Here is a 22,657-nt window from a genome sequence, read left to right as displayed (position 1 = left end):
AACGGAGAGACGAGACGTCCAGGGAAGCTGAAGCACGCAGCTCCCACCATTGCTGGAGGAGCTAAAACGCTTGGCTGACCTTCAGACCACAGCGCAGAAACGTTCCCAGGTTTCAGGCATCGCTGACAGCTGAGGGCACCTCGACACCCTGCAAGGAGGTGTAAGGATGAGAGAAGCTGATTTGTGGCAGCTGTCCCCCAGCTCCGATGTGATCACCATCTCTAGTGTTGCAGTCCCAGCAGACCCGGGACCGTTCCCCGTCTCAGAAAGCCCTTTCACGATTATTACTTTATCGCTGTCACGGTGCCAGGAACGCCAATTGTTTCCAACCTTTAGGAAAGGAGCCAAAGAGGGTGGCTGAGTATTTTTCTGTAGGACATCCAGCTGTGATAATGCGATGAGTGAAGTTGAGCTAAGGGACTCGCAACAGAGCACTCGGGTGGGGATGTTGCGGTGAAGCGAAGGCTCAGACAGAACAACCTCCCCTAAAAGGGGGTGGCAGCGCCTGCACCTGCAGGACAAACCCAGCGAGGGGGGAATGCCTGGCATTTATTTTTCACAGTGATGCTCAGGCAGAGGTGGATGTCTCGGGAACCAGACCAGCAGCAGAGGGGCATCTGGCGGTGCCCAGTCGCCAGGCGGAGCGGAGGCAAGCGCAGCCCGTGTGTGTTTCCACCAGGCACTTCGGTGTGTGCCAGGCTACACACAGCAGGGGGTCAAGCATCAAACCTGATCACCGTTTCTCTACACATAATAATTTATGATCCTGGTCTTAGCATGTATTTTCAGGAACTGCCATTTGAATTAGGATGAAAACGGAAATTAACTCACTTTGACTATTAGGAAGAACCAAGGTGGATTTACTGAACTTTTTCCAAACGTGCTGTACTAGGGATGGCAGTGTATGGTCCTCAGGTGCCTGAACCCACAAACTGCGTGTGTGTGGCTGGATAACCCACATCCCACAGCAGAGGACAGAGGGAGCTGGCCGGGGCTGCTGGCCCCTGGCAGAGGCACAGCCTCGTGCCTCTGAAATGAGCCGGGAGGTGCTGCCATATCGCTGAGCTACGTGAGTACACGCTGTGTGGCCGTCAGCCATCGGGTGGTGGCAGTCCATAGCTCTGCCAGGAAGGACAGACACCAGACAGAGGGATAGCATCACTCTTCTTTCAGCTACGTAAGCCCTGACTGCAGCCTCTGAAGTTGAGACCGTTGTTGCGTACGTGCTATGGTCAGGTCACCGCAGGACTGTGGTCATTTGGTCATTTTCTCGTTTGCTTTCTGAGAATACTGAAGTTTTTCCCAGGCTGCGGATTCCAAAGCTGCACACATGATCTGCCCCCACAGAAATTTGCAGGGGGTTTTACAGCAATTCAGTAAGGACATGGAAACAGCACCTGACGAACAGCACAAAGCACTTTGTTAATGCAGAGCCACTAATGAAATCTAGCAGAGCACCAGACCTGATCATGACAAATATATTTGTCAACTCCTTTCAGTAAGGAAGGAATTAAGCGAAATTGCAACCTGCTGCTAGATATTCTCTTCAAAGAGAAGGGGAGGGAAATCAGCTGTAAATTATTCCCTGTGAATTACCACTTAGCTCTCCCAATGTCTGACGGGCAGGCCACGGGTGCTGTTGCGCAGGGCTGTGCCCAGGCTGGGCACGACGAGGTGCAGCTGCCCTAGGAGAGGCGGCAGCAACGGATCAATCACCAGCTCCACCAACCCAGAACAGCGGTGCTCATGCACTTTTTGCTGGGGTTGTGACACTCAGCACTGCTTTCACCTGGCCTGGTTGCCCGCGCAGTCCGTCGAAATCACCTCCTCCATCCTCCGGCGTGCCCAAAACGCATGAGACAGCCCAGCTGCACCTGCATGTTTCTGACACCACCTCTCTGCAACAGTTCCTGCTGTTTGTTGGTTTTGCTTTTTACGGAATAGGTTTAAGTTTCTCGTTTGTTGGAGACAGAGTGAGCAAGGCTGCAAAGAGCAATGTACAAAGTGGGAGCCTTATAATGGAATTTAAAAATTGATGAGGAAAACTGGAACAATCTAAACTAATGTTAACTGAGTAATTAGGCAACATCAGGGCTGCAGATTCTCTCACGCATAAGTGGCCATTAGGCAGCTACTACCCACACAACCTTTTTCCACTCTCCTGGTCCTACAAGGACAGATCAAGCCTGGAGCCCAAGCATCCATGAGCCGCGTACAGGGTCAGAGCGAGGGCTTTGCACAGGGAGAAACCTCAGCTGCAGGGTCCCACAGAAATCCCCTTGATTTAAAGCTTTCCCTGGGCTTTACATCGCATTAGGGACACCCGGCAGTGTAAATGTGTTTCTCTGATGGTCGTGTGAGGATCTGAACTACACAAGGGGCCTGGCAGTGATGCTCCTGGGTACTTGCTGTGGGCAAATCCCCCTTTGGACCCCCCAACTACCCAGCTTGTTGACGTAAGGGGTTTATCAGGTAAACCAGGGATTTCCCTTTCTCCCCCAGGTGGGTCCATGATATTTTATCCTTCCCATCCGAGAAACTGCAGGACAGGGCAACAGGCAGAGCCCCAGGGCCAGCACCACCCATGGCTCCCCCTGCACGCACGCATGGCCCCGCTCCCAGTGAACGCCTCCAGGGCAGCCGCAGCCCCGGCAGCTGGCACACGGAGCCGTGCCCCGCTCCCCGCTGCCTTCCCTCCGTGGTTAATTATTCCAGCATTTCATTATTCACCTCACTTGGTTTCTTCGTTTCTCCTCCAGTGACAAATGAATTTCCAGGTGCTCTGTCGAGTGCTGTAGAGCGGAACCAGTGCAGCCGCCGCGTGGCCGTAATTCGCTTGGACAGCTGCACGGCCACGGCTGCTGCCTCCTTCCTCCCTGCCACGTCCCCCTGGTGCAGCCGGGGTGCGAGGAGGAAGAACCTGCCCTGCCCAGCCGCCTGCTCTCCTCATCCCCACGTGCAATTGTATCACGTTTGCACCCCAAAACACAGACCCCAGACACCGCGTGGCTTTAAGCACAACAGGGTTGGGCAGCACCAGCTTGGCAAAGTCCCACCGAGCAGGGTCTATGCAATCTGGGAGCCAGCAGCATGTGGGGGTAAAACAAAAAACACCCTGAGCTCCCTGAGCGGGGCCCAGCTAGACTAGACGAGGCAGGGTGGCTGCTTCATCTAATTCAAACAATTAATGGGGTGTTTTCTTTCGCCGGCCTAAGCTCTGTTGAAAAGCAAAGGGAACTGCAGCCGTGGGTGGACTGTATGTATGGGGCACCCCCATGAGTTAATCAGTCATTTAAAAAACGCTGATATAAATTGCTGTTAATTAGCTCTGTAAATGCTTATTCTGCTGGCTAAATTAGAACCTGCTGGAAGGGGTCAGATGTGCCAGCACAGCTTAATGTTATTTATTGATTTCTAAGGGGACTCTGTGGATGTTTGGGGAGCCCTGAGAGACAGGTGAGCTCCAAAGGCCTCTCCCGTTTTGTGATTTGGTTTTCCTTACCTATTCCCTTTCTGTTGCTTCCTTCGTGCCTGGCTGACTCGGCACAGTTGGGCATCATGGCAACATCCTCAGACCTGAAGACACAGTGTTGGCTGACCCAAGGAGGCACGTTTTCTCCTCTCCAGCTTCCGTTTCCCTTTGCACAAGCTGGGTTTTGATTTGCAAACCCTGCTCCCAGAACCATCTCCTGCTACACCTTCACGCCATGCCTGTTGCCACGGGACCCAGGGCAGCCCACAGCCCTTGTTCATACACTGACAGCGTCTGCCGGTGCCCGAGGGGAACATACTTTAAAGACACTAAAGTCCCTTTGCAGAAGACTCCAGCACCAAAAGCAGGCAATAGCATGAAACTGAAGCACTACCACCTCTACCTTAAGAGCATCTAGCCCCCAAGAGCCCCCAGCTGGGCCTGCAGAGGGGGCCGGGTGGCCTTGCCTTGTGACATGGCCTGGCTGCAGGACCCCAGCCAAAATGGCGCCCTCATGAACCAAAAGGATGACCAGAGACCTCCCAAAGGTGCTGACAATCCTTCCTCCGTCAGTGTCCTCCTAAATCAAACAGGAACAGTGCTGTTGCCCCACAATTCAAAGTAAAAAAATGTCTGAGGTTCATCATGCCATGGCTGGGCTGTCCCCAGCTCCAGCACTGGCCAACACGCGGCCCAACGTGCTGCCTGCTCAAACCTCCCGCTGCCTTCCTGCCGACCTCGTTTCAGGTAAACCAGCCGAGGCCAGCTGAGAAGAGAATGAAACAAGAAAGATGAAGCATCTGGCTTAAAAATCAGACAAATAAATGGCAACGGGAAAGCCACAGAGAGCAGCAGACTCGCATCAGTGAAGCCAGCGTGGGCAGAGCAGAAGCAGGCAGCAGGACATCAAAGAGCATGTAACGCCCTTTTTATAAAACAAATTTTGTCAATCAGCGCTGAGACACAAGCTAATTGCAGTCAGTCACCGGCAAGGGGGAGAGAGGAGGCGTTTCAGCAGAGAACACAGCCTAATTAAAGCAAATTGGGGCATCCTGGAGCAGACCCACCGGAGCTGACTGGCAGCCTGCAGAAGCCGGGGGCTCCGCAGACCCCGCTGTCCCACCACCCAGCAGGGCTCTGCTCACCGCCCTGTTTCTTCCTGCCTGCAGCGCTGAATAAGCCTGATAAAAACCTGCTGGAAAAGCAAAATAATCAATTCTGCACACAGCCAGGGATTAACCCTGAGCTCTGGGATGGGGCAGTGACAAGTCGTTATTTCCTGCACCACGCTGAGGCTGCGACCTGGCCCTACAGCAGTGGCTGGGGAGGAACCACCACCCGCACGGATGGAGAGGAAAAGCAGGGATGTCTCACATTGGTGGTGCTGTAACTCGAAGAGAAGCTCGTTAACGTGGTCCCAGGGACTGATGGAGTCCACCATTTTGGCAGGGGCATGGAGGGCTTTCTTCCAGGCTGCTCACTGCTGCAATTAAATGATTAATTTGTTGTCTGGCTCTACCTTTCTCTAGGGCTCAAAGAGATTAAAGTTCTGCCCCGTTTAGTTTCTAAGCTCCAAAATACTTCATCTGGAGTCTCAGCCAGAAGAAAGGGACGAGGGACTGGAAGGGGACAGGGGCCTGGGGGTTGTCACCCCAAGATTGCCCTCCAATGCTACAGCAGGAAAAGCAAACCGCTGGAGCAAGAACCCCTGAGATAAGGCTTAATATGGGTCAGAGCAAAAACATGTTGACAAACTCTGCCAGGGACACCAGAAATGAAAACACGCCTATTTATCACTGAAAAATTCATCAACTTCAGACACACTCCGAAAGCACAACAGCAGACATGTAACAACATATTCAGTGTCCCTTTCCAACCAGAAAATTCTCTGCCAAATTAATTTCCAACTTGAAGCAATGCGAATTCAGCACCAGGCCTGGATCAAGAGACATTAACAGCAGTTAGTCTCACTTTGGGGAGCTGTGCTCCCGCCTTCAGTAGTGAAGTTGAGATATAAATCACAGTTTCAAGGGTTTTGTTTGTTTCCTCGAGGATCTCAAGTACCTGTTTTCAAAGGGGCTCTGCTGATCTGCCGTGGCGGAGGAGCCGTGAGCTCCCCGAGCCCTCCCAGCAGACCGAGCATCAGCTCCCTGCTGGGGGGCAAGGGAGGGGGGATGAGACCACAGCTGGAAAAACTTCGCATCTGATTAGCGCAGAGCAAGTGAGAAGAGAGGAGGGCACCAAAAGGGCTGGCAGACAGATGTCGGTTTGGTTCAGCTCCTTACAGATAGGCCTGCTGCCGGCCACGCAGCGCAGACCGTGTCCAGACTGGGGCTGTCTGCCCGGGGCACGGGGAGGCGTGCCGCAGTGGTGATGGGGAAAGGGGCAAGGTCTGGCCTGAGTCCTCCACCTTTTACTGCTGCTGTGCATTGGTGAGAGCAGGGATGTGCTTCTGAGCAGCTGTGGCACAAGGCCAGGACGTGAAGGTCAGGAGCCCCCCCCAGCCTCCAGCCCCGGGAGCATGGGCGCGTCCCTGCTGTCCTCATGCATGGGCACGTGTGCGCGTGCAGGTCAGCATCCAGAGGATCCTAGAAGAAAACTTTGGCAGCTCATGAAAAAGGCACCAGAGGAATGTAAGAAAAGCAATGCAAAAATTTATATTTTATTTTAATTCAAAAATTTAAAATAGCTTTCAAATTCAGTAAAGTATGCCTGGACACAATGAAAAGCCTCATATACAGAGACAGATAAATTAAATTGTATATATTGCAGACAAGCCAAGTGTATGTATAGATTACATATTTACACTTTTATGTAAACCATATTTATACATTTTATTACATTTACAAAAAAAAGCTGATCTTCCACTACTGTTTACTACAATAATGAAAAAACATTTACATTGTGTCTTTACTGTACAAACTTTTGCTTCATAAAAATATATCTCTGTACAAAAGAGGGATTTTTTTTCTTTAATTTTTCTTTCTTTTTTTCTTTTTTTTTTCCTTTTCTTTTTTAAACATAATGCAAGTCCTCTGGGCGCAAGAATGAAGAATGTCACGTATCAGGTCCCAGCCAGCTTGCAAAAAAATGGGACAAGACCCCCTCCACTGCCTTTGTTGCTTGGGCAACAGTAGAAAATGGTACATAATAGGCTGAAAGCAGCAAGTCTTGTTTAAGTACGGCTCCCATTCTCCCTACCTTGCTGTTAAAATACCTCGGGCTTGTTATACACACCTTGACACAAGCTTCTCCTTGCTATTACTTTGATTGAGTGGGATTTGGAAAGGTTTGAAAAGCAAATGTGGGACCTGTTGTTGTGTGCGTACGTCGCTCCTTTCCGCCTGACAGCCTGAGCTGCTCGGTGCGTGCCAGGGGCTGGGCACTGCTGGCAGCCAGGAGTGGTTCTTTTGCAGCTCAGCAGCAGGAGCCCGGTGAGATCCAAGCTCTGCTGCTGCTGCTGGGGGATGCTGCAAGGTGCTGGAGTTGTGGGTACTGAGAGAGGAGCCGGGATGTTGCAATCAACGGCACCAGAGCACAGGGGACTACACAAAAGGGCGCTGCCTTCAGGATTTGTTTGTTTTTAGGATCTGTTTGGTTTCAGGATCTAAGATTCTACCATTTGCCATGCAAGGGAGCCTGGTCTGTTCGCTGTGGTACGGGGACTAGGCAAAGGGCACGTATAACATTAAAAATTAGGCTAGAAGGGGCCTTTGAAGTCAAATATGGGCCAGAAGAGCAGGTGTGAAGTCAGGAACCAGCTCTCTGTGCACACAGAAGCAGGAACCTGGAGAATATCCAGATCTTGGTTACATCAGTGTGACTGAGAGGCAGCTCCTGACTTCACCGCAGCAGCTCGACTGAAGCAGACAAACTGCAGGGGATGTGTGCCCTGGCTCCAGGTCCCGAGTGCCACCGCAGCCTACTTGGGGTCCCCTCCTCTCACTTCCCCTTCAGCTTGCCCTGGGGTCTGTGTCCTGCAAGCTGGAGGTGCTCAGGGAGGGGCAGGTGCCCTGCCAGCCTGTCCTGGCTACCTGAAGGAACGTAGTCCCACAGCCATGGAGGGCTGCAACCGCCTCCGCCTGCGTATTTGGCACGAGCTGGCAGCGTGGCTTGCTGCAGGACTCGCTCTGTCAAGGTCCAGCACTGGCCCTGAGCTACGTGTGCACCCACCTCTGTGCGGCAGTGCCTGACTTTCCTCCACGTTCCATCAGGGCTCTGGCTTGTACATGTGCTTCCACCCACCTCTGAGGAATAAATCAGAGCGCCTCTGCAATGCTTTGGGGAGCAAAGACGGCATTTTTTGGCAGGCTGGCTGGTGAGCAAATAGGCTGTAGAACGCTGCTTACTCTAAGAGTGCTGAATAAGAGACAGAAGTAAAAAAAATAATATATATTTATACATATACACACACGCACACATGCACACACACAGTAAACGAATAAACAAAACAGAAAAAAAAACTACCCTGTGGTTTTCATTAGACAAAACCTCAGCTGACGCTAGGTAGGGGAGAGCCAGTGTTTAAATGCAAGCATGGATGTAAACACCACCCCTTTTTTGTTTTAATTATTCTCCCATCAAGTTTTCTGTAAGAAAAAGATGCTTCATTGACTTACTGCTCTAAGTCAACTGTATTTCAGAGAGGTGCTTGACATAGTTTGGTAAAATGGCACTGTTGCCGCCTTTGACTCTTGTCTGGTGTAAGAAACAGTGACTCAAACCAAACAGACTAAACCCCTAAATCAACAAGAGCAGCTCTCCTCTTTATTAGAGGAGGAAAGTGTCATCACAAAAGCATCGTTCGTTTATAAGGGAGGAAAAATGTCAAGCCGCCTTATCTGTTCTCACGAAAGCCAAGCCAACCTTTCTGCTCCTGGGAAATAAAGGGAAGAGCTTTGGATAGAAATTAAAACTCTTATTGCATTGCCATTTGGAGGATCAATATGGAAAGGGCAAAGGCTTCTGAATGCTACTGGTGTGCATGGGGGCACCGTTACTTGTTACAGTTATTTTTAAAGAGGTTTTTGTCCCTTCGTGTCTGTCAGCAATTTTCTTATTAGGGTGTTTGGGAATGGCTAAAATCAGCAGTCACCAGGAGAAGGCCAGAGGTGGAGGGAAGTTTCCTTATCAGCCCTGAAAGCAGCCTCAGGTTCAGAGAGACAACGTCGATGATGAAAACAGGGGCGGAAGAAACTCAACAAGAACATACAAAGGAAAATTAAATACAGGGGAGAAAAGTTTGAAAAGGTCCCATTTGAAAACGTCTGCTTAGACAAACCGACAAATAACCCATACAACCAAATAAAGACAAAGCAAGTATTCACCTTCTCCCCTACCGGTATTTCCCAGGAACCCCAAGCAGCACGTCATGAAGTGTAACCTGCATTCGTCCTTCCTGTCCACGCTCCTTCCAAAAGTGGAGGGGACCCCAAATACCCCTCTGCTCCCCGCAGCGTATCGATCCCACCACCTCACTTCCCAGGTCCTCCACTTCCCCAGGCCTTGACATCGGGCTGGAACCCACCGGGAGCGCGGGAGAGAGGAGCTGTGCTGGAGCAGACCTTTGGTTGGCTCCGTTATCCACGGCAGGATGCAGACGGAGGACGAGGACGACAGAGGACAACCCAGCAGTCTCTCGGGAGTTAACACAAAGTCCAACAAGGTGTAGCAGCTTCTCCACAGCCTCAACACGGTTGGGAGGAGGGAGATGGGAGGGAATGGATGGAGGCTAGTGAGGTGAAACACAATCATCCGCTAGATACCAACCCGGAGGAGTCTGGACAATGGGAAAGGAAGGGCGAGAGAGAAGGAACAGTTGGTTCTTACAAGCAGAAATGAAAGCCTGTATAGCTTTGCTGTCTCAAACTAAGAACTTGCCAGTCTAGAAGTGCCCTTGAGGGCTGCTTGATGCTTTTAGAATCATAGAATTTTGTTTACAACGGCAAGTTATTCCTCTGTCCCTGCGCAGTAAAACTTTTAACCCCCTTGGTTTACCCTCGTCTGTACCTTTTGTACCACTGTACAAAATGCCCTGTCGGGAACCACACAGGGAACCACTCAGCTGCACACCAGTATTCTATTCATGACCAGTTCGGCCTAGCTGGGTTGAGGTGGGACAGAAAAGTGCTGGCACTGTCCCCCTCTCATGCTCCCTTTCTGCCCACTCACCGCATGGGGACGAGTGCTATACAGCTGTGCACACAGTGCTGACTGTGAACTCCGTCTCGTTGGCCATGATGTCTGTGGGCTGCAGGTTTCGGTCATACATAGGGTTTTCAAATGTTGCTCGGACGTTGGTGTTTTCATGGCCTGCATAGCCATTGAATGGGACTTTTGGTCTTCTCCTACAGAAAGCCAGAGAGAAAATCCAGAGAGGTCACGGCTACTCCTGCTGCAGGCAGAACAACAGCACTGGCAAAGTCAGTGGAAAGGAAAGAGCTGGTTTTGAACAGGGTAAACACCTGGGGGAAAGGCAGCAGGGATCTATAACAAATCTTATTATAGACCTGTGGTAAAGGAAGCTCTCTGGGCTTTGCTATAGTCCTAAGCATGCTCTGTCTGCAGAGCAGCCACATGCTTTGAAGTGCAACAACATTTCTACAGCAATGCACTGATCAGGAGAAATACGTGATTTACAACATATGCAAAGCCGAAGTATGAAATTTACTTTGCCTTATCCTACTTAATGTTGCCACAAATCTTATTGATGGTCATAATAGCGCTCAGCGCTCTCCTCTCCTAACACCCTTGTCCTTCCATGCATGCTTGCTCCATTACTTTTTTACTTTCTACATTAAATGAGAAACCAGGTCTAGGGGGAGTGCTTTTAAGTCAAGCTCACAAATATTTCTGTCAGCCCCCTTATTTTGTTTCACTTACTGGCATCTTTCCTGAAACCTACCTGTGTTTGTACAGATAAAGCACGAACCCTGCAATAATCAGGGCTATGAAAGGCACAAGAATGGCAGCTGCCACAGAACTGCTGTTTGATGCAAAATGGTGTCCTATTGATTCCGGATCATTTTCCATCATGCTGATGTCTGAAACACAGCAAAAGTAACCAAATTTCAAAACACTGCTGCAGGAAATGGGGTTTGCTTGACTTACAGGTTACGTCTTCAAGGACAGAACAAGAGTTACAGGTGTTGCTGTAAAAGGTAATCAAAAGCTTCTGACCTTCATGAAGAAAGGTTTGGAGAGCTAACCTAGTTCAGGCATTATCATTTATTGAGGAGTGCAATTAAAGATAGATGTAAACAGATTAACCTTACTGAAACGCTCTTGCTTGGATACGTAAAGCCAGGCTTTAAGAGAGACTTCCAAAGGCCACAATAATGAGCATCTAATTCTCCATAAAGGTGATAAGACTCCAGGGTTAGATTCCAAAAATGCTAAGAGGCCTAAGAGCTTAAGCCACATTTTAAGAGAGATTTAGAGGCTTAGACCTTGGGTGGTCTAAGCTCTCAAGTGCCTCTGTGACTTCTGAAAGTGCGATGGAGATGCTTTTTGTGGCAGCAATGGGACCTGGGCTCTTAGGTCAGACATCTGGCAAGATGGGGAAAAAATGTGCTCAGGTGCTCTTTTGTGCCTCCAAACTCTTTCTGTCTTTGAACAGAAACATGTTTGTTTAAATGCCTCATTTTAGTTCACACATAAAAAATGTTCTTGTTGTGTTGTCTCCCCCAAATCTTGCATTATCCAAGTTGAGGAAGGGGGTTTAGTCCCCCTTGCCAGAATATCCAACATTTAAGGTATTCAGTGTTTGAACACCAGTTAGGGCAGAGTTGCTGCATCCACTGTGCAGGGAGGAACCAGAGGTGAGAACGGAGCAGCTTGCAGGGTGGAAATGCTTTCAGGGAACTGCGATCCCCTCCTTCCTGTGCAGCGTGGATGGCTCTGCCTCAAAAACGAAAAACCAGCTGCTGCTTCAGATGTAACTACCTCCAGCCCCCTTGGCTACAGAGACCTGAGGGCACCTGACTTCTCTACCCCAGTGGCTGGTTTGGGTTTTGTCAGCTCTCTTGCAAACGATGTATGGTGGGGAGAAGTACTGGGGAGACAGGCTGGTCCTTCACTAGAAAGGGCTACGTGAAACCTGACAGGTCAAAAACAACCGGGGGATCTGGCCCAGCAGGGTTGAAAGCCACTACCAGGGGCAGTAGGATTGTTTCCTGCTTGAAAATCTCTACTACCGCCAATATCTAGCCTTTGACAATTAAAGGAAGAAGTGTTAGAGGAAAGTTACCCAGTCTCTGAAGACCAAACTGCCCAAACCCTTTGCCACGCACAAAGCCCTGGTACACAAACGTGCCACTTGACGACTCTGATGAGACCTGCAATGACATGAGACCAGAGATTAACAGATTTCTTCAACACTTCCCTGGGTTTTTAGCACCTGTCTTGTCAGTCTTTTTCAACTTCACGCACAGCATTAATTTAATTCAATTCCCCAGAAAAAAGTGGCATTTTAAAAGAAGTTTAACTGCCCAACAACTTGTTAAGACTCTCACATCTCAAGGGGAGGGTGGTGGCGGAAATCTTGTTTGCAATAAACTTCAGACCATGCTGCTGATTCAACAGGGACAGCAATGGCCCCGAGCTACGACTGGCCATGGGTCAATCAGATGCACATTTCTTCTGAGCTCCAGTGGATCTCTTATGGGCATGGGAAGCTACCTGACACAGAAATTGGGTTGAGAAGTTGACTCCATAAGGGAAGATTAGCTCTTCTAACTTGATGTTATAGAGATATAAAACGTTAACATGGAATTAATCATGTTGGTTTCTCCTCTAGTGTTATCTGGAAGACTTACAGATAACCAGAGGGCAGTAAGAAAACATACAGCTGCAAGGGAGTGTGGAAGAGCTGACTGCTCATGTAACATTATCTCATGTGCTGGAAGAATGCCCTATGTGCCCTTCAAGCAAGCAGGGCACTGGAGGATAACAGCCTCATATTGCTACCAGCTAAGAGAGTTATTTCACCAGCTGCAGTGAGAGGAAAGCTGGGGTTATGACAGCAGTGGGATGAATCGTGTGGACTTTGTATACGATGTGTCCGTGCACTTACATGTCCATCTAGAGCCCATTTATCATTTTTGAACTTGTTTAAAAAGATCTCCACTGGCCCCATTATCTGATAAACCTGGAGAAGCAGGTGCACATCTTCTTTCTTGTAAATGCCTGGAACACAAGTGACTTTGAATCATGAGATCGTAACAATTCAAATTTGAAGTAATTCACTTTCTACCTGTCAGAGTAGAGAAATCATCTCAGAGTGGGCAACAACTCCTCCTATAAATCTATCAGTGGGATACACCAGGAAACACACCACAAAACCACAATCCCACATCTGCCCCCCATGATATTAAAGACATTCTGCACATAGGAAGAGACTCAGCTGTTAATGTTTAGCTTATATTACCAGGTCAGTAACAGTGCTCCTTCGAGGGCAGGTACAAGGGGCACTTGTGCCATTTAATTGTTTGTATTACACTACAAGTCCACCACTCCAGCCCTGTGGGAATGCAAAATGGACTGGGTTGTGCTGCCTTTTAGTTCGAGTCACAGCAAACCCAGGTACAGGACTTGTTCATCTTGGTCCAGGCAAAGAGTGGAGACTTCAAACCTGGGTGGTTCTGTCCAGCTCTATCACAAAATCCACACTGTTCAGGTAACAGAGCACACTGCCCCTTTCCCTGAGACAACACCATGAGTACAAGTCCCTACAAAAGGCCACGTTGGCTCCCTTACCAGACACCTGGAGCTCCACGCCGCTGTGGTCTATTAAAGTGGCATTGACTTTACTGGTGACAGGGTCGAAGCTGGTGACAGACAGCATCGCAGGCTGCTTCTTCCCCATGTATTCATATGAGCCTTTCCAAAGGGAATTTCTTGCAAACACATCAGCAGGCACTAGAAACCACAGCAAACGGGAACACAAACACAGGACCATTGCATTGCTGCTTATTTCCATTTTTCAGAAGTCAAAATAGAGTGAATTTCTTTCTTTCCTCGAATTCAAAAATATGTATTTAAATATCTCAAATCCCACCCACTCTCTGTATTATCATCACTGAGTACAAAGCCAAAGAGAGGAGAACAAACAAGCTGATGACTTTAATTTTGTTGTTTTGACAAAAAAAGCCATGGAAGTTTTAAAAACAAACAAAACCCAAAAATGGATTCCTAGGAAAAGCTAACACACACACACAAAAAATCCCGACATCCACCAAAGTTTTAAAAAAGCTCTGATGTAAAACATCCTAGAGGGCTTGAATCTCCAGGGAGCGCAGTGGATGTTGGTGCTCGACTCCCTCAGGGCTCCTGTCCGTTCTCCAGCCAAGCATGAAGGAACAGGATGGGGCGTGTGGGCTGCTTTCACCAGCCCGGCTGTTTTAGATGTTTTATTGGCTGTTCTGGGGACAGGGCAGGAAGGGATGGTCCTCGCCCTTTGCCACAGGGCAGTGCTTTGCTTCCCACAGAGAGCCAGCCCCATCACGTACCTGACACCTTGGCAAGTGGCGGGTCCCGCGCGGTGCCAACCGGCCTTCCGCTGGGGCGGATGTCAGCTGGAAGAGAGGGACAAACCCCAAACCAATGAATATTGGTGCATCCGACACTGTTGAGACACTGTTTTTTTCTGTCGTGGCAGTACTCGTAAAGGACAGCCCTCACCTGATGTTGCTTGCACACTTAATGGGGCTAACCATCCTACAGGGGCTTTGCATGGGTTCCTGCCCACCTGCTGCATCATGCACCTACCCATCAGCACAAGGCTTTCATTTACTGTCCTTGCCATCATTTATTGTTTTGCTTTCTGCTCCAAACCAGTGTCCTGAGACAGCAACCATGCTCCCCAAGAGCCACACAGCTGTATTTCAAGACTACATGTTCCTGACCTAAGACTTTAGCTTTGGGGCAAATAAAAGGTTGGTAAGGTACAGACCAAGGTTCATCTTGTGCAGATGTTTCTAGGTCCAAACCACCTGGCAGAAAATCCCTCCCGTCTTTTCCCTGCCTCTCTCCCGGGAGCTGGGCAAGACCCTGTGACAGCTGTGGTATCTGCAACCAGCTCAGCCACGCAAACCCATGACTCTCTCTAAAGAGCCAATGTAGCTCCAAGAGCAAAGCTGGTTTCTGTTGGGCTGCAGCGCTCCCCTCTGCAGAGATGGAAGGAGAAGCCAAGCTGGCATCATGCTGCTCAGAGCTTTTACCGAGGCAAATGGGTGGTTTTCCCGTCCAGCTGCCATCTGCTTTGCAGGTTCGATGCTCAGATCCTCCAGTGAGATAGTACCCGTTCTGACAGGAATAGATCAAGGTGTAGCCCAGGGATGGCAAATCCAAAGCCCCGACGTTGGCGTGGGAGGGGGTTTCTGGCTGCTTACAGTGGTGAGCTGAAAAGCACAAAACCAGAGGTGAGATTCCCCACCCAGAAAGGCAGAAGAGTGTCACCAGTGAGGTCAGCAGGGACACAACTCTCTTTGAAGAGCATTTTTCAGCAAAAGCTTTCTCTGATCACTGAGGGAGACAATGCCATGCCTGGATTTTTCCCAGCCAGATGAATTAATGAGACCATTTCCTGTGCTTCGCTGGCCAGATTGCTCTTCCTGGCTGAAGCTCTCAGGGGATCCTTCACTCAGTTCCAGCTTCCATGAACTAAAAAAAAATCAAGGCACCATTATCCCTCATCTTTTAAGGAAAAAAAAAGTCAAAACCAAATGATGCTAAAGACCTTGTGCCTGACACATAGAAGAGAAAAAAGCTGAGTTCACCCTCCTAGAGGTGAGCAGGAGTTTGAGCTTTTTGGGGTTAGACGGGCACTGCTGCCTCCGAGCAGGGATGTAAGCATTTTTAATGCCTTCCCTTGTAGCTGCACTCAGAAAGGCTGGGAAGAAAAACTGAGCAGCCTCCTTCCTTCTTTCTTTTAACTTACACCCGAGCAACATGTCCCAGGAACATCTGCAGGCCAATACGTGCCTTCACAGGACATCAGGGCCCAGTAAGTCAAGCCAATGACTCCAGTGGGTGCATTCCAGATCTGTTTTTACATAACCTTTCTTCACAGGACCAGTGTCCTATTAATAATTTGCATCTACCTGTTCATAGGATCACACAGCAAGTCCTCAGAAGCGTGCAATAGCCATAAATTCCTATAATTGCTCAATAACTTCCAGGAGATGGCCTACAGAAACCTAAGCTGAGCTTGTCCAACTGCCTGCCACCAGAGAGAGCATGTGCGTGTGCTGCTCCTTGTAGTAAACGTGTCACCACTTTCCTTGAGAAGTTACGGCACAAAGCTAATCCATCACAGCGCCAGGAAGCTCGCTCTCTGCCACGCTGTAAATTTCCCCGTTCTGTCGTTCTCGAACTGCTCATGAATGAAAACAAATCCTCAGCAGCCTTCATGAGGTATTATCTTCATCCTCGTTTTAAAGAAGATGGAAAATAAAATTCGGAAAGGCTGAGAGACCAACCTGAACTTGCACAGCCATAAAGCCGCATCCGAGACCCCGGCTCCGAGCCCGCAGCCCTGCTCAGAGCCAGCAGCTCAGCACCACATGAGCAGTGACTGCATCAACTCCATGCTCCCATGCTGAGGATGGAGAATGTTGTTCACAGAACCTAACAGCAACAACTCAGCAGCCCTTGCTGACACAAGTCGAAAATAACTTGTATTTCAACACATGTAGCACCAGGAGCAAAATCCCACTTACAGTCACAGCTGCTGCCATCTTCCTGCCATCTTCCAATTCAGCAGAGGGAAGCCTGCGAATCTGGGGTCACGTTCCCCTCACCAAGGTGAGTAGTGGGGAAAGGCAGCTTCCAACAAAACTGCCCCCTCTCCCCTGACGCTACTTGTAGGAGTTTTTAAAAGGCAAGCACCCAGCTGGGTTACCTGCCTGGGCTGCTCGCAGTATGCGTCCCTGCAGGGTTTGTTAACTGAAAAATATCTCGCCAATAAACCATCTCACAAGAGAGAGGGAGAAGATTTGTAGTACTTATGATACAGAGGCTATGATGGATATTACAGCTTAAATACATTAACTCAAATTCCTTCTGGTGTAGCAGGGAAAAGATGATGGACAGCTTAAAACAAAGAGCAACACATTATTAAAGATGAAGAGAAACACTGCTTTGCTGGAGAACCCTTCTGGCTAAATGTTAACCATGTCCCTGGAGTGCGAGCTCACATCTCGGCCCTCAAATGTGGTTTCAGAAGCACAACACAAAGCCTCACCTCAAACTACATCTCTGAGGAAGGAACAAGTTAAAAAAAATCTTATCTAAAACCAGAAGTGGCTGCTGGTATAAGTGTGTCAGCAGAGAAGTGATCATGCGAGCTCCCCTTTTCTTCAAGGACGTGTTTTTTCAGAGCCTTCCCCAAAAGGTACCAGCTCTTCAGCGCCAGCCATTTGCATGGTGAAACACACCACCAACAGAAGATAACAGCACGGTCAAAGGCACCACATTCCCTTTGGCCAAACATCCCAACACTTACGGACGCAGTCCGGCTGCACGCCGCTCCACGTCAGGTTGGGGAGGCAGGTGCGGGTGGTTGAGCCCTGCAGCAGGTACCCCTTCTGGCACTTGAAGAAAATTACGCTTCCCACCTGTTTCAATAAGAGACAAAACACTGAACTTGCCACTGCTATGTACTTATAATACAAAAGCACTCCTATAATTTTTCATCTTCTGTACGCTGAAAAGGTGATTTGCCTGCTTTCTGCACTCACCCCCCCTGCCAGAGTCTAGTGCCAAGACGTCCCTCAGAGCCCCTGGAAACCTGCAGCCTTTAGCTGTGCTGAGAGTTACTTCGTTCAGTGATAAGGAAAGCTGCTACATCTTTTAAAAACACCCAGAGCTAGCACTGTATTTAGAAATGGCTAAAACTTCTGCCAAAAGGGACATTCAAAATAACTAGTATCGACAAACATTCCACAGCTACAGTGTAAGTGCCAAATTGGACCGTGAACAGCAAAAAGGATCACAAAAACTCAAAGCTGACTCCTCAACATTCCTGAGGTATGCCTACTTTTTGCAGATTATTGACTTTCTGTATTTGGTTTCAAGGTGGCTAAGATCACCCCCTGCTTCAGACAGGTGGCAGTGTGACGCAGTTTGGCTGTGAGCCCCAATACTTCAACCGCATTTGCTTTCAGACCAGGATACGCTGGCATACAATCACCACAAAGGGCTTTGAACATCTCCCCTGTCCCCCCCAGGAAGGCCGTACCATGCCGGCCGCTTTCTTGCTGTCTGTGGTTGTGCTTTATCACACACTTGCTCCTGGATTCTCGGTGGGCTGCTGAGGTCCCCAGGGCACCGCATCTGAAGGTGCAATTTCCCCAAATTTCCCTTCTCCATCACCACCTCACCCCCAACGAGGCAGCTCTGCTACGGCGTGCAGCTCGCAGACCAGCAACCCTCACAAAAATCAGACTTAGGGTGTCTCAGGATTAATTAAATACTAGAATTAATTCATTAAAACCCAGGATTAAGATAACTAATTAGCAGCAGAACTGGCAGATCCATTCTGGCAGGGGTGGCTGCATGGAATTAAATATCCCAGCCCCGGCCCTGGCTCTGTTGCAGCCGGCAATGGGCGCCCACGGAGCCGGCAGCGGAGGCCGGAGGTGGAACGCCCCAGGGAATTGCTCTGCTGTTTTCTCTCCTTTCCGCTGATTTCACAGTGTACGGATTACGAAAACCACCTACAGGATTTAGTCTGAAAACGAATGGAAATTTCGCCTCCGATGTGAATACTAATTATGCTAATAACTATTAATTAGCGCTGTAATTAATATTATAAATAATGCATTGCTAGTTAATCCCCTACAAATGCACTGAGGTGTAACGGAGCACGCCGTGACGTCCTGCCCACAGACGACTCATGAATCCACGTGAGGACTCGGACTGACCGCAGCCAGTACCACCGAGGGGACCCCGCTGCTGTGACTGTACCTGGTAGCCCTGGGAGTTGTTCTGCATCCCAAAGAGAGGCACGCCGGGGTCCGCGCATGTTGTGAGGCTCGGGTCTTAAAAGAAAAGAACAGAGATTGTTTTAAAGGAGCTCTTGTGAAAGCCACGCCAGAGCTCTGCCTTCCCCTGCTCTCCACATAGCACAACCATCCCGTGCCTTTGCAACGCGAGCAAAATATTTTGCTACAGAAGGAATACACGGCAACAGGGAAAAATACATGGATATTTTTGTTCCTTAAATCCCTGACGGTTGCAACGCAACCTAACCAGAGGCGCACTATCACCCAGGAGAAAATGTAAGAACATAAATCTTGTCTCAGAGACATTTCCCTTCCCTTCCCCTGTTCTATACTCCACGAGCAAAGCAGCTGGCTCCCAGCGCCGTGCCCGCCTTTCCCGCTGGCCATTCCCTGCTCCGAGGGAGTGATGTCCCTGTCCTCCCCTGTGCCCGGGGTCAGTGCGTTCGTCCCTCTGGGCAGGGCTCAGCTGGCCCTCGCACGCTCACCTCAGCACCTTGCTAGTTTGTGGTGATAGATGGGGGCTGGAAATTTTAATGCATCTCAGATACGTAAATCTCTCTTTATGCCTCGTTTGGTCTCGATCTATCAGAAGATGAATACACACAATTCAGTAGGAATACTTGCTCCTACTCTTTTAGCACTTATCTCTCTTTTTTTTTCCAGTGTGTCGACAGTAGCAGGACATCAATGGAATCGAGGCAGAGATGTATTACGTTATTATCAGCATCCCAAACGGAGCAAAGGAAACTAGAGTTTTGGGGTAAAAGGCAGCTGGGCAGCCTCAGGTTCCCTGCTCCTTGGGATCACAAGACTGAGCTACACTGCAGTGCCCACCTGCAGGGATGCTCCAGTACCCCGACGAGGGGATAACTCTGTTAGCAGAGACCTGGAACATTGTGGAATCTCATTCAGATGAGATTCTGGTCTGGATTCCCAGCCTTTTTTCTTCGACGCACTTGATATTGCTATGAGAAGGAACTTAATTCTTCCCCCACTTCCCTGCCCTGCCCAACCCCTCTCTATACTTAGTCAAAAAACTCCAATTAACAGGATTGGGCAAGTCAAGAAATCAACTCTCTAAGAAAAGTCTCCACAACCCAACACAGTGGGAGCAGAAGTGGTCTGTCGCTTCTTGCTGCAACTGTAGGGAAATGGAGCAAAACTTCGGTACCTAACAGCCTGGTTATTTATTTTTATGCCTTTATTCCTTATGATCTAACTGATCAGCCTCTTCACACCGAAGCATTACACACACATGGTGTTCTCCCTGTGCCCTTGGAGCTGTGGCAAGTCACAAAACAAGGGGTACAAAATGTGGCCGATCTGGGGCTGCAGCACACAAGCTAATCCATTTTCCATCATCCAAATTTGCTGAGATTTTGCCATTCATCACTGACACACTTTTCATAGAAGCCCCCAGATAAGTCACATTAAAATAAATAAAGAGCTCCATCGGCTGGATGAGGTGGAAGGTGATGGATGGCACAGGGTGATGGAGGGCAGAGCCTCGGTCTCCTGGCTGCATCTGGGGGTCTGGCAGCGCTGACCACCTAACGTATCTCAAAACTGGATGAGATCTGGCTAAACAGAGCATTTTGGGTTTGGCTGCCTGTGTTGGCAGCTGACGTCTCAGGTCAGGGATTTGTAGACACATCTTTCCCTTCCCATGGTTTGTTTTACAGAGACAAATTCAAGGTACATTTCACCAGCAGCACGGAGAGCTGTTTGCTGTGCTCGAACGCTGCAGTTTCACACAAGGCTCGGGAGGGCTGGGTGCCACACATGTACAGCAGGATCCCTGATAAGGGATTGCAAGGAAGTGATGAAGCATTAGAGAGAAACCTGACACTATCCTCTAAAGCCAAAATTTACAACAGTAGGCATGTGCTCCCAAGTGCCTGTATGCGAGAGGCTCCTGGTGACATCAGCAGGAAACCAGAAGACTCTGACATTCAGGTCACAAATATTTTTACATAAATGTAACTTGCGATACATTTAACATGTAGTTAACAAGCCAGGGTGATTGAGAACAGTGGAGAACAGGCTGAGCTCTGTTTCTGCCCCAGCTGGGGGCAGAAAACGTGGTGATGATGCTGTTCTGGCAGACAGCTAAGGCACACAGCACAGAGCCTGTGCAGCTCAGCACCACAGGAGCCCCGGAACTCAAGACTGGAGCCAGAGTTTTAAATTGGTGGAGAATGCTGTGACTAATTATGATTATACACATCCCTTAGGTCTCCAAGGGTTCTGGAAGCCCCAGAAAATAGTCACATGAAGACTGTGTGGGGATTTCAACCTGAATCCCAGCATTACAGCTAGGCAAAGCAATCTGTAGGACTTTGTTCTCTGTATACATCACCTTCACATTACAGGAGTTGCTATTCTGCCATTCTGGATATAATTTAGACGCAGCAGAGAACATAAGAGCTCTCACGTTCGCAGTTTGGGCAGAACTGGGTTTTCCTGCAGTTTCTGTGAACAGGACAGCCACGCTCAACGGCAACCCATGGCTGATCTTTGCGGCTGCGTTGCATTTCAGCCACATTACCAATAATGATACGGTGCGTTTCCACAGAGAGATGTGTTGGGCTGGAGGCCCCTAAGGAAGCCTGGAAGCAGCACGGAGACCACAGAGTGCAGGACTGCAAAGCCAACAGCCTGGATGTTGGCAGGGGGACGGCAGCATTAGCACAGTGCAGGGGACGAGTGCAGACGCAGCGCTGCGCTGATGCGCCGCCACCATCCCCAGCTCCACGGGTACCTTGGGCAGCACCAGATTTCGGGGTCTTTGTGTGCTGCTTCCCTCCGCAGGCTCTCCCACAGCCCTCACACCCCACGGTCCAAGTCACCAACATTAATCTGGAAGCTGTGCAGAGGAGCTCCCTCCTTCCTCCCTCCTGCCCGCCACCACCAACAGCAGGGGCAGGAAGGATGGGGACAGGCACTGAGTCTAAGCCGCAGACTTCAAGACAAGGAGGTGGGTTGTTGATCACCACCTAGTATGGTCAGAACAAAACAAAAGCATCATCTCTATACAACAGGAAAATGCTCTCATTTTCAGGGAAACAAAATGCTAATTTCTGCAAACCCAGAAAGGGAAAGAAAAGTAAAACCCCACACTTTTCTACAAAGAAAACTGCAAAACGACAACTCTGCTTGTAGCTGCAAGACAGAGGAGACTCCCCTTACCTATGCAGCTGGGCTGGGTCCCGCTCCACGTCCCGTCAGACTGGCAGAACCTCCGGGCTGATCCCACCAGCACCAGGGGGGCCAAGCAGGAGAAGGAGACGAACGAGCGGTACGTGAAGCCTCTGTCCTCCCGCCTGCCTTGAGCGGGTATCCCAGGATCACCGCAGAACACAGCTGCAGCAGGCAGAGACCAGAAGATTGCAGTGAGCCTCCTCAGGAGCAGGCAATGCTAATAAGCTAAAGATGGGTCTATTGATGGCCCGGACCTTACTACTCACTGCCATCAAACTCAGTGATTGACTAGGGAATTACTAGTGGCAGGAGGCGTTGCTGGCTACTTCCCTTGTAATTTTCTTTTTTTTGCCAACTGCTGTTAATTAACTTCCACCTTCTCCCCATCTTTTTTTTTTTTTTTTTTTCCCTAGCAGCATGCTTAGCTTTAAAATGCATCTCTAATTGCACGATGTCAAATTGCAGTACGGTTCCATGTCACACAGAAAGCCCACTAATTATACAAGATCCAGGGAAAGGTGCAAGGAACACAGTGAGGGCTTTGTATGATTTAATATGAAAATGGCTATTGTGCAGCTGCCAGCCATTCAGCCAAGAAAAGAAACTCAAATCTGCCTTTATCATTATGAGACACTTAACTAATTTTTTGCATTAGCTATTTTATCAAGCACAGAGGTTTCCAACCAGCCAAAGCTCTGCCTTCACAAAACATTGCTAACTTCTGCTACAACACCACAGTGCCCTTTGTGAAGGGTTGGCAACATTTCAGGAGCCCTGGCTTCAGAAGACTCAGTCTCTAAGGAGACACGCAGACAAGCAACTGGAGTTTTAAAGATGCCTCATAGACAGGAACATGTGAGGGGTTCAAACCCATCGCAGACCTGACCTCACACCTACATTAAAAGGGGCAAAGTGTCCAGATATTTAACTTCACGCATGCTGAAAATGGCCCCTCTGTGACATTGCCAGGCTGGACAAA

General features: G+C 49.2%; 1 protein-coding gene across 20 annotated transcripts in view; it reads right to left on the bottom strand.

The window, feature by feature from the left end:
* Positions 1-606: 606 nt before the first annotated feature.
* Positions 607-22,657, bottom strand: part of CSMD2 (CUB and Sushi multiple domains 2) — a gene marked incomplete at its 5' end in the record, with an annotated part of 338,842 nt that continues 316,791 nt past the window's right edge. For 18 of the 20 annotated variants that reach the window (XM_083809741.1, XM_083809740.1, XM_083809743.1 and 15 more), the window contains 11 exons: positions 607-9,251; positions 9,644-9,819; positions 10,377-10,515; positions 11,721-11,808; positions 12,546-12,658; positions 13,229-13,390; positions 13,981-14,046; positions 14,692-14,871; positions 16,977-17,088; positions 18,440-18,513; positions 21,667-21,840. In XM_083809741.1, coding sequence (XP_083665867.1) covers positions 9,660-9,819; positions 10,377-10,515; positions 11,721-11,808; positions 12,546-12,658; positions 13,229-13,390; positions 13,981-14,046; positions 14,692-14,871; positions 16,977-17,088; positions 18,440-18,513; positions 21,667-21,840 — 1,268 coding nt within the window. In that variant the 3' untranslated portion in view covers positions 607-9,251; positions 9,644-9,659. Of the gene's footprint in view, positions 9,252-9,643; positions 9,820-10,376; positions 10,516-11,720; positions 11,809-12,545; positions 12,659-13,228; positions 13,391-13,980; positions 14,047-14,691; positions 14,872-16,976; positions 17,089-18,439; positions 18,514-21,666; positions 21,841-22,657 lie in introns of those variants that run through there. The other 2 variants (XR_014575007.1, XR_014575008.1) reach the window with 2 other exon arrangements.

Source organism: Anser anser (assembly GCF_964211835.1).
Source record: "Anser anser genome assembly, chromosome: 24".
In the NCBI taxonomy this organism is placed as follows: domain Eukaryota; kingdom Metazoa; phylum Chordata; class Aves; order Anseriformes; family Anatidae; genus Anser; species Anser anser.
This window is presented reverse-complemented; position numbering and strand designations above follow the sequence as displayed.